This window comes from Ursus americanus, chromosome 6 (genome assembly GCF_024610735.1).
Source record: "Ursus americanus isolate L20-20 chromosome 6, mUrsAme1.1.p, whole genome shotgun sequence".
In the NCBI taxonomy this organism is placed as follows: Eukaryota; Metazoa; Chordata; class Mammalia; order Carnivora; family Ursidae; genus Ursus; species Ursus americanus.
In genome coordinates this window covers 2,948,432-2,969,923 of record NC_142132.1, presented here as the reverse complement: position 1 = coordinate 2,969,923, position 21,492 = coordinate 2,948,432, and the positions used below count along the sequence as shown (strand labels likewise).

Genomic DNA, 21,492 nt, shown 5'->3' with positions numbered 1-21,492 from the left:
GGCCTTCAGCACACGACAGTCGTGGGCTTGCAGACCCAGCCGAAACTGTAAAATGCTCAGTAAAACCAGCAGCACGCAAAATGCAGTGCGTGTCTCCACGGGTGAAATATTTCCCCAGACTTTCCCGCCCCGTGCGTGATTTCTGAGTTGATTAACATTTCACCTCTAGTGTTATGTTATTATAGCCTTTATGTTTTAATCCATTTTTTACACCATGGGAGAAGAAAAAATATCACTATTCTAGTAATCAAGTTATTCCTGTAAAATCCTAAATAAAATGAGAATTTTATTAAAGGTATTTATCTTATACAACAAGAATAAAATCAATTTGCACTGCCGGTCCGGCATCCAGTTACAATAACATTAAAATATATTGTTTACGTGCGGGTGGGGCCATTTCTCTTTTCAGATTGGTCAATGAGGAGAACACCACAGTGCACTTCTTTCAGAATATTGGCTTGGTGGCTGGACATGGAGGAGAGCATTTTTATTGTTAATCAATGCCAATCAATTCTGAGCCTTGATGTTAAATAGGGATCAATATCACTGGGCTGCAGATGAGATCTGATTTCAATTGGTGAGCAAACCTGCACAAGTTTTTAATCATAAGGTAAATCAAGACCTGGAGCATAAGTCAGATGAATTAATACGGGCCGTGCAGGACCTCTCTTGCCACTGATCCAGCACAAGGAAATTTCTGTCATATTTCATTATCACTCTTAGGGCGAGCTGAAGGCAGCGTTTGGGGAGCGTTTTCCTAGCGGAAGCTGGAGCGCCCCTCACACCGCACAGCGCGTCCTCCCCGCAACTGCAGCGTGCTGGTCCGCCGAGTATAGTTATACGTATGCCCCATGAATCTCATTTTATGCGATTAAGATCCATAAAAATTCAATAGCTTTTCTTCTGCAATTCACATTTTACCTGGTGAAATATCATAAGAATTTCATTATCTTTGCAGCTGTTGCCTAGGATCAAGCAAAGGTTATTACCCTCTTCGAAAACACTATAGAATATGTACGAAAATGTCAGGAGAACTGGGCATTTAAAGCTTGATTTTTTAAAAGAAAAACACTGTCTGAAGTTTAGAATAAACTGTACTTGACATTTATGTACCATGATGCATTTCTTGGTAAACTGATTTTGCAAGGAAATTCTTTGAATTCGACTCTGTGACTGGATTGTAAAAGGAAAAGGAGAATGGGGAGGGGAGGAGTGGGGAGGGAGGGGCGGGCTGGGGGGGGAGAGAAGGGGAGGCAGGTGGGAGGGAGGTGCTGGAGCCATCCAAAACCAAAGCTCTCCCCATGTCAGACCGTATAGGATTTCTTAACCTTTCAGATAACCATCACAGGAAAGATAACTCCGGAGAACCCCAACCGATTGCCATGCCCTAATCCTATGGATCACTCAGGCCCGTTTAAAGCATTTGAAGAAAAATGGCCAGTGCAAAGGACGTGATTGATCAGAAAGCTCCGTAAATCATGTGGATTCAGTACAGTCCTCCGGCCTCCACTGCTAGGGTTCCATCTATGATGATAAATTAGCATTAGATGGAACCTAATGAGTTTACTAAACATTTGGGATTTGTGCTAATAAACTGGCTGGCTGTGAACTAGCAGAAGCGAGGAGCAATCCCGGGGCTCCCTCTTATCTCTGTACATGACAGTTAAACCACGCTTCCAATCTGCGATCAATTCATCATCCGACATCATTGTACATTCTTCACAAAAAGATAATTACTGCTTCCCTGGATCAGAACACTCATATTTCCTTGCAATTGCTGGTCTTGATAGCAGGCACTGTCACCACTTCCTCCGAGCCCCACTATACAGCTCTATTTATGATCATTATTTTCGCCTAAACAAGCCTTTTTCCTCGACTTGATAACGAAACCTGCTATGATGAGAAGGGAACAGTTACGGCATTGTTTCCTCTGTGGAGTGCTTTTACATTTAGTGGAGGCCGCTGACAAATATTTTATTCAGGGCATTAGTAAAAGTTTCCACTCGTTAGAAGATATCGCTTCCATTTCCTTCAAAAAAAAAAAAAAATCCTGTTCCCAGCTCTGATTTGTTAAAAAACAGAAAGGGAACAAGAGTAAAGCAAGTAGTGTAACAGAGAATAAATCAAAACATGATTAAAAAGACCGTAGCAGGTTTCAAATCACGTGCCCCTGGCCTCAGTGCCTTCACGTCGCTAGACCCTCCATCCTCGCCCTGCGAGGGTCTGCCCTGCCGACTGGTCAACTCTGTTTGACCCCCAGCACACGCAATAAATTACCATAACACACAACTCTGAAACAATGTAAATTAGTTACTGCTCACAGTCTAATAAATGGGAACAAATGTGTTTGGGGCTGGAAGGGGGTTCTGGATGCTCTAATTGCTGGGCATAATTATAACGGGGTCTTAGGGAACATAAGCAGCAGTCACTGGTCATGAGAAACACCCCTGGCCCAGCAAAGACGATTCTGACCACAGCACTTGTAACAGCCCACTCATTTTTTTCTTAAAGTTAAACGTACTTACAGACCTTGCTTAATTCACAATCATGTTGGAAAGCCTTTTCAAAACAATAAGGCATAGCTATGTGTCACATTATTCTGAATCAAGGCAAGTTTATTTTTATTGCAAAGCTTTTTCTTGGATTGTCGTAGGCATACGATACTCTGTGAGAGCAGAAAGTCCAACACAAAACCTTCGGTGACCAGCAGAGTCAGGGAGCATCAGCTGTCCGTGAGGGCAGTAGGAGAGAGCAGGGTCTATTTTGAGCTGCACAAAGGCACACCTCTGGACAGGGAACCTGGCCGTTTATTAACTTGCATAGCTCATTTATTTGTTCAAAGTAATGATCTTTGGGAAAAGGGCTGTTATATTTAGAACCTGCTTGTCAAATTTAATAAATGATAGTTATTGCCATTTTTTCCCCTGAAAGCACTTTCCCAGATCCTTCTCACCTTCCCTGGGGTCCCCGCCGGCCAAGGACCGATGGGCAGCCCGCATCTCGGTAACTGATGGCTGCTGCCCGGTGGCTGGATCAGGCCGATGACCTCGGACGGCGGGGATGAGCATCACGTCTAATCCAATCCCCCACTTATTTCCTGACCCAATCTTCCTGATGTCAGAGGACGAATCGCTTCATTGAGAAAATGGAAATGGACGGGGGAGCTCCCTTTGGCAGCGATTCCAATAACCAAATATCAGGACGGAGAGACAGGAGAGAGGCTGCTGGGGCCACCCCACCCCGGCACACTGATCTGATTTACAAACCTCTCCTAATGTGAAGCAAATGCTCTGGGTGTGAATTCATACTTAGCCATAAAACCCTTTTGTTGCTCTGTCTCGTATTAAATACCACATATAACTCTCAGCAGGTTTTATGTCGTGTTTCACTGTCAGCAATGGCTAAAGCTGGCCTAACATTTTGTTTGGCAATTAGGAAAATTTGTAGTTTAAGTTATTAAACCAAAAAAGCCAACAACTATGCTGAATGCTGAATCCATTCCATTTTTATGCCACAGTGTAGCATACTTGCCTTCCAATAATTTAATCATTCTCCTTTTATGGCCTATGCTATTTAAATATCCCAAAGAAGTATTACTTGGTGGGGGGGGGGGAGGGGGACCTGATAATAAGCAAACTGGAGTCTTACCAGTTAAATAAATTCTTGGTAAAATGTATGCATTTCTTTGCAAAGAAGACAACTGCTTTAAAAAAAAAATGGGGTAGAAGATGTAAACTTCTAAAAGCCATGAGAAGCCCAAAGACAACATGCAAACATTCAAGCACTATGTCACTATGTGCGGTGACAAGCTCACGCGTAAGGGAGTTTATTACAAAAACACAAAGACATTAAATGAAAAGGAAAATATCACCCAGAAACCTTTAAAAAGGAAAAAAAAAAGAAATTCAAAAAGTATTATCCGTGGCTATGAAGCCACAAAAATACAGGGAAGATTTTAAATGTGTATTTGCAAGCAAAAGAAACTAACCTGAGAAGGTTACATTCTGTCGGATTCCAACTATATGACATTCTGGCAAAGGCAAAACTATGGAGTAGAAAGAGGAGTGTTTGCCAGGGACTGTGGGCGAGGAGGCACGAACAGGCAGAGCACAGAGGACGCTGGGGGCAGTGAGACTGCTGTGCATGATACCATTATGGGGAGAACATGACAACCTCTGGGAACACCTTTGGGATGAACACCACCCAGAGCAAAGCCTAATATAAACTGTGGCCTTGGACCACTTACAACGTATCAATGTTGCTTCATCAATGGTTACAACGCGCCCACTCACACAAGATGTTACCAAAAGGGAAAGCGGGAACTTTGTACTTCCTGCTCATGTCTCTGTAAACCTGGAACGGCTCTAAAATATACAGTCTAGGGGCCCCTGGCTAGCTCGGTCAGCAGAGCATGGGACTCCGGACAGGGTTGTGAGTTCAGGCCCCACACTGGGCCTAGAGCTTACTAAAACAAAACAAAACAACAACAAAACAAAAAACTATTAATTTTTCTAAAAAGCAGTCCCAGACTACCTTGGAATCAGTATCAAATGCAGAGGAAGGACATGCCAAGTTGGGGTGGTTTGTCGCTGGTAGAGGTGCGGATTCCGTGGCCCTGCTCCCTGACCACCCACTCCCCAACATCGGTTGATGTCTCCGGGTCTTTCTTCCTGAACATGGGACGTCACTTCCAGAGCTGGATGGCTCTGTGATTCCGAGCCATGACAACTTGGGAAGGACATCTGTGTGAATTGGTCGGAACAGGGTTTAGGTACATGCAGACCACACCCCCTGGCACCAAAGGTCTTAGAAAAACTTAGTAGATTCTCAGGGAGGGGTATCCCTGACCCCTCCCCAATGCCAAGTTGGTTTTGTTGGGTGTTATTTAAAATAAAAGGGGCACCCTTCCCTAACGGGCCTTCTGTGCAGGCCCCGGCCCCCACCCATAGTCGGGGAGACCTGACGGCCCCACCCCCACATGCATGCCTGTGCCACATACAGGTCACCCTCCAAAGGCCCCGCACCAGGGGTGGCCTCCAGACCCATTTTTCAGGGACTCCATCACATCCAGATTGGCCACTTCTGTGCGGGTTTTCCATTTCAGTGAGAACAGACATCAAGGTGTGAGGCTGTGCCTTTCCTGGGATGGTGGGCCTCGCGTCAAGGCTGGGCTTTCCCCCTTTGGAATCTCATCATCAGAAAGGCAAATGTTTTCAGGGCCTTCCACACTCCCCAAGTTTTGTCTTGTTTTAACTGGGCGCCCTGCCCCCAACTGCTTTCTGCTGAGAGAGAGGGAAAAGGAAAAATATAGGCGAGGAGGGAGGAGGGAAGAGGGAGGAGGGAAGGGGAGGGGGCGGGGGCAGGGGAGAGAGAAGAGGAGGGAGGAGGAGGGGGCCGGGAGAGGGGGGAGAGGAGGGAGGAGGGGGAGGCGGAGGCAGGGGCGCGGCTGGAGCTGCCTGTCTGGGCTAAGCACGGCCTCCTCCCCAGATGTGTGAGCAGCTCCCCTCCACACCCAGCAGAGACAAGCTGGAGCCGACTCCTTCCGTCAGTGGGGCCTGGGCTCTGTGTCCTACAACAACACAAACTCGAGCCCTTCCTTTCCGCACATGTTAAACTCATTTCCTAGGGAATTACTGGGGAAGCACGGCGCTGCCCCTCTGCAGCCTTCAGATGCCGCGGCGTCCCCGGCCGCCCCGCGTGCATTCGGAGTCTTTTCTAGCTGAGCAACTTCCAGCGAAGGAATTAGAGGGATATTTTTCATGTGTTTTTGTTTTGAAAGGGAAAGGGAATGAGGGGTTCAAACAGCAACCAAAGTAAGAGTTTCCCAGCTCCAGCCTCCACGGTGCTCTCCCCTGGACTGGTTGCAAATTTACAGCATTTATTACGTGGAGAGATAGGACAGACTGTTTTCTGAATAAATAGTTTGGGAAACACTTTCTCCTCAAGCAGCTGCGATTTAATGAACCCTAGTTACCCCAAAGACTGAGAAGCGTATGAAATACAACCCAGAAAACCCTTAACACGTAAAATGCCTCTGCTTATTTTTCTCAATTATAGCCATATTTTTGTTTTAAAGCATTAATAATACCAGCATAATGTCTCATTATGTGGACTTGCGACCACAAACATTTTTGGGAGATTTGCTACGAAGATAAACAAACAAGAGGAGCTTGTGTTCTGGCGGGCTCGCGGGAGTGCGTGGTTTTCATTTTCTCCGAGTGTCAGCTCCAGAAGCCGGGCCAAGCGCAGGCTAAGCTCCCTGAGTTTTCACTTCCTGTCCCCCTACTTGTCAATCACTTCCTGTCTGCCGCGACAATTTCCATCATTAGAGCGTGGGATTTTTATCTCCTCCAACGTGCCTCCCGATGCCACCGTTCATTTGAATTCTGATAAATTATTCACCACCGCTGAAAAGTAACCGAAATTACAGCACCGATGCGAGCCACCGCCAGGCAGCAAGGACCACGGTCCTCCTGGTTTGTCTCCTAAATGCTCTGACGAGGCCAGCTCCTGCTTTCTTCGGCGGCACGAGAAGGCCTCTGGCCAGCCCCAATTATCTTCTGGTGCACAGAGAGTAATTATTTGCTTCCTGTAAGCATGCGTAACAGAGCCCCGAGTTTGGACGGCTTTCCATAAGGTAATCCAATTCATCCAGGCCATCCTAACACAATTACAGGCACTGGCAATATCTTTGCTTTTCACCTGATAAGGCTGCCGCAGAGGCGCGGGATGGCTTGCGTCAACATAGCTCCTGGAGTATAGCTTCTGACAGCCCTGTGTTCAGCCCCTCCCCTCCGCCCCCTGCATTTTCATGCCCGGCCTGCTGCCCCAGGCTCCTGCACACAGCAGCGGCGAGGCTTCTCCCTTGTACACGCGGATGAGAATCAGAGTTGTTTGAGAGTGTTGCGGAAGTCATTACGGGTGTGTGGCTTGTTTTAAAACCCAGCCTTTGCCTGGCTTGGCCATGGAGTCCTTACCCGGGCCAGGCAGCCATAAATCTCTGCGGGCCTCCTCGGCCTAGACCAGAGACGCAGGCACTGGGCCTGGCGGTGGCCCTGAACCACGGTGGCAGCCGACTGCCCTCCCCGTGGCACGCAGGGGCGGTGAGCACACGGACTTAGCATGTATGATGGAGAGCCGCTAATCCCGGGGCTTCCAGGGAGGAAAACATACAAAGTGGGATCTGTTTCTGGTGTCTCCCTATTGAAGTGAAAGCATGTCATTGTGACTCAGTAATGTAGTGCTTCCTCTCCTGTTTATTTTCAGAAGTTTATGGAAAACAATGTTTAAAGGATGAAGGAGCACGGTGAACTTTTTGCCTCTCCCCACCGGCGTGCCAAAGCGTAAAACAGCCATTCACACCTGAGTGTGCCGAAGCCAGGTGGGGCTGATGCCAGGCAAAATCAGATTCTTTGTAGCCACATCCATTCATCCAAAGTGTGCCTTCATATTGCCAAATTTCTAGCCTGTATCTGCCCTTCTCTCAAGTCCCAACGCATTAAAACAGACCCTGACCCAAACTGTGTCTCAGACACACAGTCAGCACCAAGAGAAGGGCTCCAGGATCCGCAGGCCTATTCGCTGATAATTATATTCACATCTTTAAGAAAACCGAGAAGGAAAAATTAACACCAAACTGTACTGTTTTCATCGCGTTATGCAGATGAAATGACACGTTGTCGTTTAAGAAGTTAATAAACAGTCACCGTTTTGCAGGTTATCCAAATGCTACTGAATAGAAAACCCTGGATCCCTCAACGATGTGTAATTAAAATTATTTTTAAAATCCTCCTTGACAGGCCGGGGCTTAGCCAAAATGTAAATGACATTAAAGAAGACAATGAATTTAATTTTATTTAATGTCCCTTTTTGCAGATCCTCATTTACATAGCATTTTTAACAAAAGCGTTGACCTTATAAACGCTGGCATTTGTACAGCTCCCTCGGAGTTGGATTTAATCACGCTCGTGCAAAGCCATGAGGGAGGAGGCTTTAAGTTCTCTGCTTGGAGATGGAGTAGGAATAAAAACAGTGGGACTGGTCAAATGTTTATCCTCCCCGCTTCTGAAAACAACCTGACAAGAAGATGTAAGGGGCTGGGGAATAGCCCGGTGCTGTTTGTAAGGCTTGGTAATAATCATACATAATCGTTTGGAAATATAGCTAATAAAAAATATAATGAGTGTTCAGCAAAATCGGCATTAGGCCCAAATTACATGATATTAATACTTGAACAGGTGCAGAAAGGCGCTTTAAATGAGGTAAATGAATAAAATGTCCCAGAGCACAACTGTGTGCGCTGACAAAAAGTCAATGCCATGAATAATTCAGCGAGGGGGACTGCCAGCAAAGGTCGGCTCTCTTTGACCTTTGTGACAGGAAGTGAAAGGAAACACTGTTGACTAAAAAAAAAAAAAGAAAGAAAGAAAGAAAAAAAAAAGAAAGAAAGAAAGAAAATCTCCAATCGGTCTTCAGCTACCATTCTGCAATCACTTTAAAGGTGTAAACTTAAAACGTGTAAATGAATCAAAGTAAGGCTTGGGAGGGGGGCGAGTTAAAATTGTTGGTAGTTAGCACGTCTGACTAAGGACAATGTGAAATCGCAGACAATGAAAGGTTAAGTAAATAATATTTTTCTACAACCCCATGTCAATTATGTATAAAAATCTGAGGTCAGCTGAAAAGTATTTTCAGAGCCCACAGGGTTGAAATTTTGTAACAGCTGTTAAATATGACAAAACTCCCCCCCCCCAAACTAAAGCTATTCCAAACTCTGTATGAAAGAAAATGGGATAAACAGATGTCTGGCTTCCAGACAGGAAAGTAGGACAGACTCGGAATGATAAGTCTCCCAAACTCTATAGACCAATGCCAGATTTATGGGGGAGGGGGCACTGCCGCCACAGAGGTGCCAGCGAGTAGGACGCCGGAGACGGTGCCATCTGGAACCGCCCCGCCACGCACGCTCCCGGCGCTGCGCGAGCACACGGTGTGCGACCCGGCCCGCGTGGACGGTCACAGCACCCGGCTCCCGCCGCCTCGCAGGTTGCAACAGTTGGACCGCGCACCTCCGGTCCACGCAGGCCAAGAGCGGAGGGGAGGTAAGAGCGTGGACCTTCCCGGGCACTTCCAGAAGGCCTCAGGGAACGCGCCAGGATGGCACGGGAGGAGGGCGAGAGCCAAAGTGTGGTTTTGGTTTAGCGGCTACACCAACATCCTGTAATCATTTACAGCCCTTGGAATGCACGGGTGAAACAAGAGAGATTTATCTGTTCATAGTTGGGCTATGTGGACAATGGGTGTTCCTAATGAAGACCATCTGCTTTTGTGTTTTCCCAGAAAACATTATTCCATGAGGAAAATGATACTCCCATCCTTTTCAGGAATACCGTAAAAAATTATGCATCCATATGCATATGTGTCCACACAAACACAGATAGACATACATGTGGGTGCGTGTGCCTGGGTGTGTATACACACACACGGCGTTTTCCCTCCTTGCACCTGGCTCTCCACAGGTCACTGGGACGGACCATAGATGCTCCCTCCCGCAGTGCCTCTCTATGGACCATGCGCTACGTTTCCCCTTTCCTTCACCCCATACGTTGTTACATTATCGTACGTAAACTCCAGTGTAATTATATTTGTGGAGCTGTAAAAAATGGTTTGTCTGGCATTGTTTTATGAGGAAGAAAGCAGTTAACGTAAGTGAAACCTTCACAATAAATTAAAAGGGTTCGGTAATACTTTTCTCCTCTTTTTGACTCTGAAGGGTCTTCCGTGCTGTTCATGAGTATTTAATGCTTCTGAAAGATAACTAAATTGTGTAATTAATTGATTTAAGGCATCCGAGTCTAAAGAATGTGATTGCCCTGCCAGAGCGGGGAGCTTACGCCTCTGTTCTCATAACACAGAAAAGCAGGCTCGGCGCACCGGAAGAGGCTCGGTGTGGGTTAGAACAAATGTGGGCCCATTGATCTCAATTCAGGTTGGAATTATTGGTTTATATCCTCAGGACAAATATGCCTTATCTGCTCAGAACCTGCTAAATGTATCCAAAGGCCACAAGGAGCTGGCGAAGCACATTGTATATAATTCTTTTTTAAGCCAACTAACCAAGTGATGACATTGCTGATGGGGACCTGTAGACTGACTCACCAATCTGATGGGATATTTTATCCTGCAATACTCAAGAGGGAACACAGGCTACAAACTCAACATAAGCAACTAATTTGGGGAGGCAACACACACCCCACAGAAATGACTATCATTACAAAATTGAAACACATCTCAGTCACAAAAGACTGCCTCTCTCTAAAGATACTCCCCCCCGTAGGTGTTTTTCTCTCTCTGATTACACAACTTGCCCTAGTGAACACGAGATTCTTCATTTTTCCTCTCGAAATATGCCTAAAACTGGAGATTGAGCCAATACAGCAACCATTTCACAAGGATTTACACCAAGCAGCAAAATGCAAATAGTATTTATTCATTATAAGTGACAGCTCTCTTAAGAATGCTAAAAATGTGCACTCTATTTGTCACTGCATAAGAAACTGTCCTTACCTTAAAATCCCTAACATGGCAGGTGATTAAAATTCCTATAAAATTGTCATATCTTTGAATTTAGAAGCAGAGCAGATTTTTCATCAATAATTAAGACCTCCAAAGCATTTATGCCATGCGTAAACGGAGTTGCAATCCTCCTTATTCAAATAAACTTGGTAAACCCATTAACCAAATGTTTTTACATTTTTCCCCTCCTCTCATGCTTCTAGAATATCAAACGATCACACACTTCTCTTACTTAGATTGGAAAGGTATCAGTAATCTTAGCAAACACTTTAATTAACCAAATATAAGAGAGCATTTGGACATGAATTAAAGAGTACATTTCTGCATATCAAGGGAGGATATTTCCCATTGTGTGATTACAACTGAGTATTAAAAGTTATTCAGTATCAATTGTCAATAAATGATTGAATGTCACACAAACCCAAGATGATTTTGAAGGGAAAACACAGCCTCCAAAACGTCAGCTGAATCAGCCTGGCTACTCCATTATTGTGCCACGCTGAAAACCTCACAATTTAAAAACAAGTCATCTTTTTAGGATGTACCAATATCGCAAATTGACGACAACTCAAAGGATGAAACACTTTGCAGTCCTGGATCCCTAGCACACAGGCACTGCCTTTTCAAGCATCTCCCACTCAGACAAGATTCCAAGAGCTGCTCAAACACTTTCAGCCAATCAAAAACAAAATAAAATAAATTCAGTTACAAGACGACAGTCCAAGGCTGTATGATCTCCAGAGCCACAACACTAGAGACGAATATAGCCACACTGATTTGTGTAGTTGGAGTTCTATAAAGTGTTGAACTTGTCCCCAAGTGCCTGAGTGACGGCCACAACTGGTCAGCCCTATTTGATTACTAATAAGAGAGCTGTCCCTTCTGTCAGATACCGAACATTCTCCACTAAGCAAACAGCTATTCCGGCTAGTTAAACATTAGCATTGCTCTCCACTGGTGGCGCATATTTCTTTAGGCTTAACTCATAGAGTTTTCCGGGTTTAATTTTTCAGACACTGGACAGCAAAGTTCACGATCAAAAGATAACTTTGTAATGAAAGCTGCTGAAATTCAAGCCCTCTTCAAAACGGTCTAAACCCCTGCTTCACAAAACTGGAGTCATATGTACACGCCTAACATTCACTCGATTTGGGTACCAATTGCAAAATCTGCAGTCAATCACACACTGGGCCTTTTGCTGTTCCCCATTGTTGGGAAGAAAGAAACCCTCCTCTCCTCCAGGTCACCGAAAGCCAGCGATTTGGGTGATTTGGGTGAGTGTTCGAAGAGGAGGGTGGAAGGAAGTGTTTTTGTTGTTTCAACTAAAGCAATGCCAAATGCACATTAGCACTATTAGGACTGATGATTAGTATCTTAAAAGGATGCAACATTGCCCAAGGAATATGATAAATAGCAAGATGAAGAGCAGCAAACGTAAAGAATGCATACAGCTAATCTAGTTATGGAAATTAATGTTGGAAAATGTAACCAGCATGTGTAATTAGTTTCAATTATAACAACTTTGGTTTGTTAGTTACATATTTGCTACTTGACATAAAACGACAGCCACAATTGGAAAAAAATTAGGAGACATTTTGCAACTAATTGAGAGCAGATTAAATTCATTCTAACACTGGGCAACAATTACAACAGTCACACCACCCAAGCCTCAACTTCAGCTATCATCCGAGATAAAAATAATGCAAAAATGAAATACTTGTTAACAAATTAGCAAAAAGCATTTTATGACATATCTCTGGGTTTAAAGCCAGAAACTCTCTAGGCATAAAGTGCTCCTCACAGTGAGAGCAGTGGCAGATGAAACCGCTTCCCTTGACAACTCGCAAGCAATTACTGAATCCCCACAGAGCGAGCCACCAGGTTTCCAAGTCAACCCACCTGTGCACGATAACACACGCGGACAACAAATGGTGCAACGCACACGAGGAGCTCCACACCAGACTCAGAAATATGGAGCAACTCGAAACCAAGCAAGCAAAGGGTTTGGTTGTTGCTGCGGTTTTGTTTTGAGAAATAAAGAAGTCATCCTTACCTGTCAATGATTACAGGGTCTGAGGGCGTTTCGTTTCTGTTGCCACAACTTTTCTTGTCACAGCACCGGCTGTGGAGGAATTGTAAACAGTGGTTTTAATATGCATTTTACACCCGACTTGTAATTTTGCTTTTTTTTTTTTGTTGTTGGGGTTTTTTTTTTTTTTTTGAGTCTGACAAAGTGGTTGGAGTCAAGAAAACAAGTTTTCCTGCCCCAGCACTTTGGCAAATTTAAACCCACTGAGTTCATGGGTTCTGCGGCTAAACTTAGGGTGCAAGTTCCTACCGGAAGGAGCAAAGTAGAACATATCTGTTACCCTAGGAGGGTAACCCAGCTACTATATAAATTCTGATGCTAAAATATGGAAAACATGTTGTCGGTGTTTGTCTTTGCAATGAACTGAGGAGAAGGGGAGGCAGGAGGCTTGGGAATAACTTTTCACAGCTCCGGCTTTTGTTTACCTCTAATTGTCAAGCTGTTATTTCTGGAAAAGATGCAAGATGCCACCTTCAACCAATATTTCTTTGGGGCATTTATTAATTATAACCACAAAAGCATGCATCAATCTATCAGAAACTTCTATTGTTCCTTCTTTAAGCCTACCTTAACTCCATTATTGAAACTTTAATTAAAGCAGAAATGAAACAAAAATGTTATGCCTCTTGCATTTTAAAAAAGCATACTTGTATAATGGTTACATGTCTAAATTAGCTAAATTAACACCATATGGTAGGCAAAGTATATAAAGCCTTTTAAAGCTGACAGCTAAAGTGATTAAAGAAAGTCTACAGTCTTCCACTTAGAGCTTAAATCACATCTGTGCGCTTTCTATGTTAATTGCAGTACATGCAGAAGTGGATGATAAAGAAATTCCACTTTATTGGTTGTAATTTATATTTATTACCTGATATGAGAAAAAGTCAGCTTTTGTATATTAGTGCTGTAACAATATGTCTGCTCAGAAACGGCATTTAGGCAACAGGCATCGTAGCCAGGCAGAGTATGCCCCTCAGAGTCCGCGGCCTGCTACTGTAGCCTGGAAGCCTGCAAGGCAGGTCCTCACTCCTTGCAACTCTATTTCACATGCCGCACATACAAAGTCAATGATGCATTTTTATTTGCCATGTAGGGGTGAAACTCTTGTGGTAGTTAGAAAAAAACAGGTGGGAAATTGCTCTTCTGACAGAGATCTCAAGTAACGCGCACACAATCTAACAACAATATGAACGATGCCTCGCTGCTCTGGGGAAGAGGTTAACTGACAGAATCACAATCCAATTCTCACATACACGAGCTCTGTAATAAGCACAAAAGAGTTTCCTTTTTATCAATAACAGACAATTGTATATCTCAGGATGCGAGTGCTTGAGAAGGAAGTAGTAAAACGATTACGAGTGCTCTCTGACTCCTCTGGCATGGGGGACAGAGGCATCACCCAGGACCTGTTTTCATTTTTTGACTACACTGCCGCGACACGGCCAACATATTAATCCGCTCTGCTGAGCAGCCGGTCGAGTTGGGCGTCCTCACCGGGGGAAATGAGAACCGGCTCCTCGGTGACCGGGCGCGCAGACTCGGGCCGATTACATTTCAATCGATGCCCTACCCGAAGTTGGGCGGGGTGGTGGCGCCTGGACGCAGCGTCCTTTGTAGACGCAGCTGGCGCCGGGGCCACCAGTGCCCCCGCTGCCCGCGCCCGCCGCTCACCTGCACATTATCTCGTGGGTCAGCAGCACGCGACACATCTCCGGGTTCTTGTCCTGGCCCTCGTACACGATGGCCTGCGCAGGGGAGGGGACAAGCAGAGGCGGGGGTTACGCGGCGCCCGTGGCTTTGGTGCCCAGGCGCCCGGGGCACTGCGGGTCTGGAGGGCGGCAGGTGCACGGCGGGCAAGGGGATACGTCAGGGCCCAGGCAGGCCACCCTCCCGGCAGGGTCACCCCGGAGCGGGGCTAGGCCAAGGCAGCCTCCCATCCCGGGCGCCCACCGGGCCTGCGCAGGGCCTTGGGGTGGGGAGGGTGCCAGCCGAGGTCGGTCTGGCGCAGGGTGGGGGGATAGGGAGGCCCGGGCCGGGGGCGCAGGAGGGGAAGGGGCTCGGGACTCCCCGACCCCCTAGGCTGCCCGCGCCTGGCCGTGTCCTTGAGCCATTGTCTCCCCGGAGTTCCAATCTGCGTGTTGGAAGCAGCCGACCAGAAGGCGCTGCGACTGTAGAAACGGGGAGGAGCCGCCGCGCAGCCGTGTGCTGGTGCTGAGGCCCGCGCGCCCGGGCCGCTGCCGGCCTTGCAGAGCCAGGTGCCTGCGGTGGGCCGCCCGCCCTGGCGCCGCGCGAGCCCGCCGGCCGCCCTGCGAGGCCCTCGGCGGCCGGGCTCCGAAAGCGGCCCGCGGTGCTGCCGCCGCACGTGGCCACGCCAGGCGCCCGCAGGAGTGCTCAGGGCCCCGGGGCGCCCGGGCCCGCGCGGCCACGTGCTCCCCGCCGGATGATATTTGGAAAGAAAGTGCTAATGGCCAATCTGGTGTTTATTTTGAAACTGCTAACAATGATTTTTCTCGGGTAAAAAGGCAGTGTCTGCGCACACGCTCGGGTGGGTTTTGAGCAGAGGCTCCGCCAGATGGTGCGAAGCCCTAGGTGCGCTCACGACCACGCTCAGCCCGGCTCTGCCGCCCGGAACCGAGCCGGGGGCCGCCCGCACCGCCGCCTGCGCCAGTCCTACCGCTGGCCTCGCAGAAAAATAAGAAAAGGGGGGGAAAGGTCACTGGGGGAGGGGCAGGGGGCGGGGGCCAGGAGCCGCAAGTTCCCGGCAGAAAATTCCACGGAAGGGGGAGGGGAGTCCCCCGCTCCAGTTCCCTCCCCCCACCGAAAATTATCTGGAAATTACTTCCAATCTCCTCGGGCACTTCTAACACTTTCCTCCACTTCCAGGCGGACAAAGCCCTTTCTCGAGAAAGCCTGAGGCTGCCCTCTGGGAAGAGGGAAGGGTCCCAGCGAGCCCCTCTCCCCCAGACTCCCTCCCGATCTGCTCGGAACCACAGAAGTGATGGGTGTCACCGCAGGCCAACGGGCCGCCTGGGGCTGCAGGGCGCTTGGCCGAGGCGGGCACCAGCACTTCTGAGAGCTCGGCTTGTTCTCCGATGGATCCCCGTATTTATGTTTGATTTATTTTTTATTTTGTAGCACAAACAGAAATCCATAAACTGTCGGTTCAGCGCCATTGACTCTTTGATCAGTTACTGGGCTATTTCTTTCCTCCCCCCCCCAACATCCCCGTCAGTGAGAGGAGATTAAATGCCTTTATTTTCAGCCCTGTTTATGTTGCAAAGGTACATGGCTAAAGGAACAATACGAGTATACTGAAAAGGAAGCCTCTTGCTCTAAACAACAGAGAAACTTAGCGCTGCCTCCATCAACCTCTTAATTAGACCACTGCGGTTTCCGACAAACATTTAGCCCTTACATACAAAGGAAATAAAAGCACCCTGTCAACGTGCAGCTCTAGTTCCAGAGGCTTCTCGGGATCCGAGTGGAATAATTACCGAAGGGCACACTGCCTCCGTCTTTGTCAGAAACACGGTAGTTTACCTGAAAGATCTGTTTTACTCTAAGAGAAAACCACACTGTTTCACGCTGCAGACGTTAAAATCCAACCCGCTTGTTGCCTAGCTAAGGACTAACTTTCTAAAGGGGAAATAAAATCCCAAAACTAATTGCTGTGCAGAGAGTGGGAAGCAAGCGTACTGGGCTGCAGGAAGCACCAAGCAGTTCTTTTTTACTTGGCTCACAATTCTTAAAGTTAGCATCAAAAATGAAGGTGCTACTTTCATTTCTAAGCCTGAAGCCCACCGTGGAAGTCTATGCTAAATCAATCTGTGCTGAGTGGGTTTACTGTACACATGGAACTTTCCCCTCCCCCAACACTATTTTAACAAAAAGGAGGGGGATCTTTACAAGGACTACACAACAGCACAAAACCAGCCAGACTGCACGACGTCAAAAAGCAATGAAGCGCTTTTTCTGCCCTTAATCCCATTACTGATAGCCAATAGTTATCATCGGAAAAGTTGACCAAGACAGGTTAAATAATTTAATAAGGAACTGCTTGTAATTATGTTATTTACAAGGTATGACAGAGGGTGGGAGAGGGAGCAGAAGCTGCTCCCAGAGCGATGGACGGGTGTGGGTGACCTCTGGAGCTAGGAGTTTGAATTATGGAGAGGAGAGGCTGAGAGGTGAAGACGCGCTAGCGGAGAACAAGGTGACTTTTCACCCCAACACATTTCACTTTTAAATCCAAATCAACGTCTCGCGTTACTAGACCATCACACTGGAAAGGAGAAAAAAATGAACTAATCAAGTCCAACTCAACGGGCTTTGGAAAGGAGCTAGTTGCCTTTGTTATAGAAAACAAAATCAATGAAATGATTCCAAGCAGAGAGAGAACATTTAAAAAATATACAAGAGGGGAAGTATCCTGAAATTTTTCTGACAAATGTTAATTACCATAACTAATTAAGACAGAGTTTTATCCCAATCACATGACATCTAAGGAAAGCATAGATGTCCTGTTCTAACGACAACATAAACTGTTTTACCAATCGCATCATTTATTCCAATAAATATGGAATTCTCATTAGTATGTCAAGGAAACTCGATGGAAAACAACTCCAGCAGATCCATTTGTCAGTACCCTCATCTCAACCCCAGGACAAGCCAGCTGAGCAGTGAGAACTTGTGCGGAGGCTTAAACTTTCTCACCTGTTTGGTCATTGAATCTATGAGGCGGACATACAGATCCTGCTCCGTTCTGACTCCTGCAAAAAACAGGGACAAATTCTCATCAGGATTTTAGCGAGGGCACCTGGGGCACAGGAAGTCGGTAACTCAGTACTGCTGCGGGCCGTGATGCAGCAAAACTTAGGCATGCCCTTTAAAAGGCAAGAAAGAGAACCCCAATCACTTCTTCTCTCTTGGTTTCTTTTCTTAATTAAGAACCTCGAGACTCTTAGGGTTTGCACTGAAAGGTGCAACAAATTTGCCAGACTGAGAGCAGGCCTGGTTGCCACACCGGTGGGCCCATGTGGTCATTTATTTTTAGAAAACAGAAAGCACCAAATGAGGGAGAGTTTGAACTCTTTCTAACGTCTCTCGAGGATTTTTTTTTTTTTTTAACTCCTACACAGGAAGTAAGTTAGGCTCCGTTTACGGAGCTACCCCCATCTCAATAATTAACATTAATTTGCAAAATTGAAAAAAGTCACTTAAAAGCGACGCTCTGCTGAAGCCCGGATCGATCCCCCTTTTTACTTCTGCTTCAAGCCCCACCGGTTAATCATGTGAAGTGCCATCGACTTATTGATCGTTTATGTTTTGTTTTCCTTCTATGCCATGAGAAGATTTCGTGTTTACATCCATGTCATTTTAATCTCAAAATCTTTATGTCCTTTAGCCGTCTCGGGAACGGAGAGCGCGCCCGGGCAGGGGCGGGCAGGCGGCAGCGGCCACTTACCGTTGCTGTAGAGCAACTGGAGTTTATAGTGGATGCCGTTGTTGGTTTTCTCGTTGTTGGGCTCCTGAAAGTAACGATAAATAATCGCATTTAGTGTGATCGGTGTCGGCGCGGCCACCGCGCTCGGTCCCCCTCCGCGACCGAGGCCCCGTGGCCTCACACATGGCAGGATTCCTAGCTCGGAGCAGCGCGGTGATGTCACTTTCCTGCTGGAAGCCCAGCGTCCTCCTCGCCCCGAATAAGTCCGGGGGCGCGGAGAAGTTGCGCAGCCCTCGGCGGGCCCGGGCGGCCGCACGTGGCGGCGGCGGGGGCGCCTCGCGGAGCGGTCCCGGCCGCTGGGGGGGGGGGCACTCGGGGCCACCGCGCTTGGGCACCGCCTGCCTCCCACTTCTAGAAAGATGGAGGGTGTGATTGTATGTTTGCACTTACTTTCTCTTTCTCCACAAAGTCCACAAAAGCGGTCCTTTCGATCTCCACCGGCTGCCCCTGCCTGTCGTAGAGCGCCAGCACGAAGTGGAAGAAATTGGACTTCCGGAGGTTGGAAGGCGGCTGCTTCTCGAAGTGCGCCCGCGCCAGCCCCACGCCGCTGCGGGAGGAAAGAGACAGCGGCCCGGTGAGGAGCGCGGCGCCGGCCGGCTGCAGGGACCCGGCCGGGCCGGGGCCGGGGCGCGCGGGGGCGGCCGGTACGTACCTCTGGGCGGCAGTGTTGGCGTCCACCACCCCCGCCGTGTGCATCCACGAGCGCACCGGGTTCATGCCGCTGCCCAGCGGCTCCTCCTTCATGGTCGTCCCCCCGCGCGGAATATTCTCCTGAATCCCAAACATGAAAACTGCTGGCGGCGGCCGCAGCTCCCGGCCGAAAGCGCTTCCGCGAGCAGCGGCGCTCGGGGCTCGGCGGCAGGCGGCTGCCCTGGCCGCGCTCGCCCTGCTCGGCGCCTGCGGTCCGGCCCGCCGCCGGCTTCAGCCCGTCCCGGGCAGGCGCGACATACACCAGCGGCCGGGCGCTCCGGACGGCCGGGGGCGCGGAAGCGGCTGCACCGGCGGCCCCAGCGGTGGCGGCGGTGGCGGCGCTTCGGAGGAGCAGGACGCGGTGGCCGCGGAGGCGGTTGTTGTTGTTGTTGTTTGCAGGCGCGCTCAACGTGGTGTCATCCTAGCCAGGCGGCGTCCGCGGCTGCAGGACACTGCGGGATCGCCCGCTTCTGGCGCGGCCCGCCTGCTCCAAAGACAAATAAACGGGGCAGTGAGTGCTGCGGCGCAGTCCCGGGCGCAGGCGGGGCGCGGCGGGGCCTGGAGCGGCGCGCGCAGCGGACGGAGGCGCACAAAACTCAGCCCTCTCTCCCCGAGGAATGGACCCTTTCCCGGGAGCCAAAACTCGAAGCCCCCGGGAGCGGCGCTGTCAGAGGGTGACGTCGGGGGGCGGCGCCTGCGCCATATATGGGAGCGGCCGCCCCTCGCCGCGCCCCTCGCCGCCGCCGCCGCCGCCGCGCTCGCTGACTGACTGCCTGACGGCGCCGCGAGCCGGCCCGAGCCCCGCGAGCCCCGCGAGCCCCGCCGCCACCGAGCGCCACCGAGCGCCGCCGCCGCCCCCAGCCACGCTCCGCGGCTCCTCGCGCCCACCCGCAGCCCAGGAAGTTACTACTCGCCCAAATAAATCTCGAAATGAAACAAACAGCCACGGCACAATTCCTGTTTGGCCCCCTGAATACCTCCTTCCCAAATCAGCCACACAGTCAACACACTGTAGGGAGGAGGGGGTGAAATGCCGAGGCGCCCCCAAGTTGCCCAAATGCATGCACTAAACGCAAAGGGCCTCAGCTCGCCCTGGGGCGGCCCAAAGGGAAAAGTGGGAAGAAGGAGGCAGGCCGCAGGGAGGGGGCTGAAGGGGCAAGCAACCGAGTGGGGATGGGGAGGGGGGCCGGTGGGGAGGGCAGGGCTCCCCCGCCAAGGCGGGGCGCGCAGCCCAGCCTGGTTTCTAAACAGACCTAAGGCTGCTGGGGGGCCGGTCTGCCCCCGTCTGGGCCTCGCCGGGCGCCGGTGTTTTCTGCCCTGGCGGAGGCCGCTGAGTGCCGGGCTGAGGACCCACGTCGGAGGCGGGCTCTGCCAGATGCTCTCTCTTTCCCGGTGGCCACGGGAGACTCCGTCCCCCGGCCTGTGCTTAAACGCGGCGAGTGACAAAGAAGGCTCCGGGCTCTCCGGACGGACAGGAAGCGTGCCCAGCCTCTCCGGCGACCCGGAGCCGGGTGTCCGGCTGCGCGCCCTGCGCGGTAGTGAGACCTCCCCGGCGCCAGCCTCTCTAAAAGCCGAGCGGACGCCGCGGGCGCCGGGGTCCTGCCCTCAGTGCCGCCGGGCCCGGGTGAGCGCGCTGCGCGCAGCTTCCCGACCTGGTTTCGAGGAATCGGGAGGGCAGCAGGGTACGGGCAACGCGTGGGCCCGGCGGCCGAGCTCCTGCGGCGGGGACTCGGCACCCAGGCGCACTGCCCGCCCAAAGGACGTCTGCACGACACGGAGCAGAGACCCAGGGGACGACCAGGAGCTGTCCCGGCACTTCCCTGACGAGAGAAATCAGGCCCTTTCGATTAAAACAAAACCAAAACAGGTTTCAGGGTGCAAGTGTGTCGCAGGGCACCCTTTTCCCACCTGGTATGGGGTGGCACTCCCTTTTTCCATGAATTGGCAGTGTGTGTACGTTAATATTTTAATTAACCGGGAAAAATCGAAGTCCGATTTACGTTATCTGGGGACCCCCACGCCTCGTGGAAGGGGTGAGAAAAAAAGATGTGTTGGAAAGCAATCTATTTTGCTGGTGTTGGGGGTTAATGACTATTGCCAAAGATAAGTGAATTATCAAAGCTGTTGCGCCAGTCCCATCTCAAAATCCATTACGGTGCCGGCCGTCTAATTAAATACGTAAGTATAATAAAATCATATTTTATGACTATTTGAGGGTAATGAGATTAGTCTTTAGAAGCGATCGCCACATATTAAAGATGCCACTGTCTATAGAATGTTAATAACCTTAAATCAAAGTGTATGGAAACTATTCACGATAAATTAAAAGAAAATTTCTGTATTCCTAATAAGCCCAGAGCTTTCCACCCACCTCAGACTGAGTGGGGAAAGGAACACTTTCTTCGTGGAGGGACAACGCAAAATAAAGTTGGCCATAGGTGTAGGGTGGGGTTGAGAAATTGCTTTGTCTCTGCGTGTTTAGCTGCTTCGGGGGCTCACGCAGGGCGAGCGGCCAGGCAAGCGTTATTGTCAGAATATGCAAAGTGCCTTTTCGGGAAAGATGAAGTTGGAAATAGGAAACAATGCTTCCTTTGTAGCACACTTCCTAAAATGCCCAGCCCGCCTTGGAGGTGCC

At 49.3% G+C, this 21,492-nt stretch overlaps 1 protein-coding gene across 13 annotated transcripts in view; it reads right to left on the bottom strand.

The window, feature by feature from the left end:
* Positions 1-19,533, bottom strand: part of EBF3 (EBF transcription factor 3) — a 118,186-nt gene extending 98,653 nt beyond the window's left edge. For 4 of the 13 annotated variants that reach the window (XM_045809490.2, XM_045809489.2, XM_045809494.2 and 1 more), the window contains exons 1-6: positions 18,820-19,530; positions 18,558-18,714; positions 18,129-18,192; positions 17,378-17,433; positions 14,336-14,409; positions 12,629-12,697 (exon numbers count right to left, since the gene is read on the bottom strand). In XM_045809490.2, coding sequence (XP_045665446.1) covers positions 12,629-12,697; positions 14,336-14,409; positions 17,378-17,433; positions 18,129-18,192; positions 18,558-18,714; positions 18,820-18,953 — 554 coding nt within the window. In that variant the 5' untranslated portion in view covers positions 18,954-19,530. Of the gene's footprint in view, positions 1-12,628; positions 12,698-14,335; positions 14,410-17,377; positions 17,434-18,128; positions 18,193-18,557; positions 18,715-18,819 lie in introns of all 13 variants that reach the window. The other 9 variants (XM_045809492.2, XM_045809499.2, XM_045809491.2 and 6 more) reach the window with 5 other exon arrangements.
* Between the last annotated feature and the right edge of the window lie 1,959 nt (positions 19,534-21,492).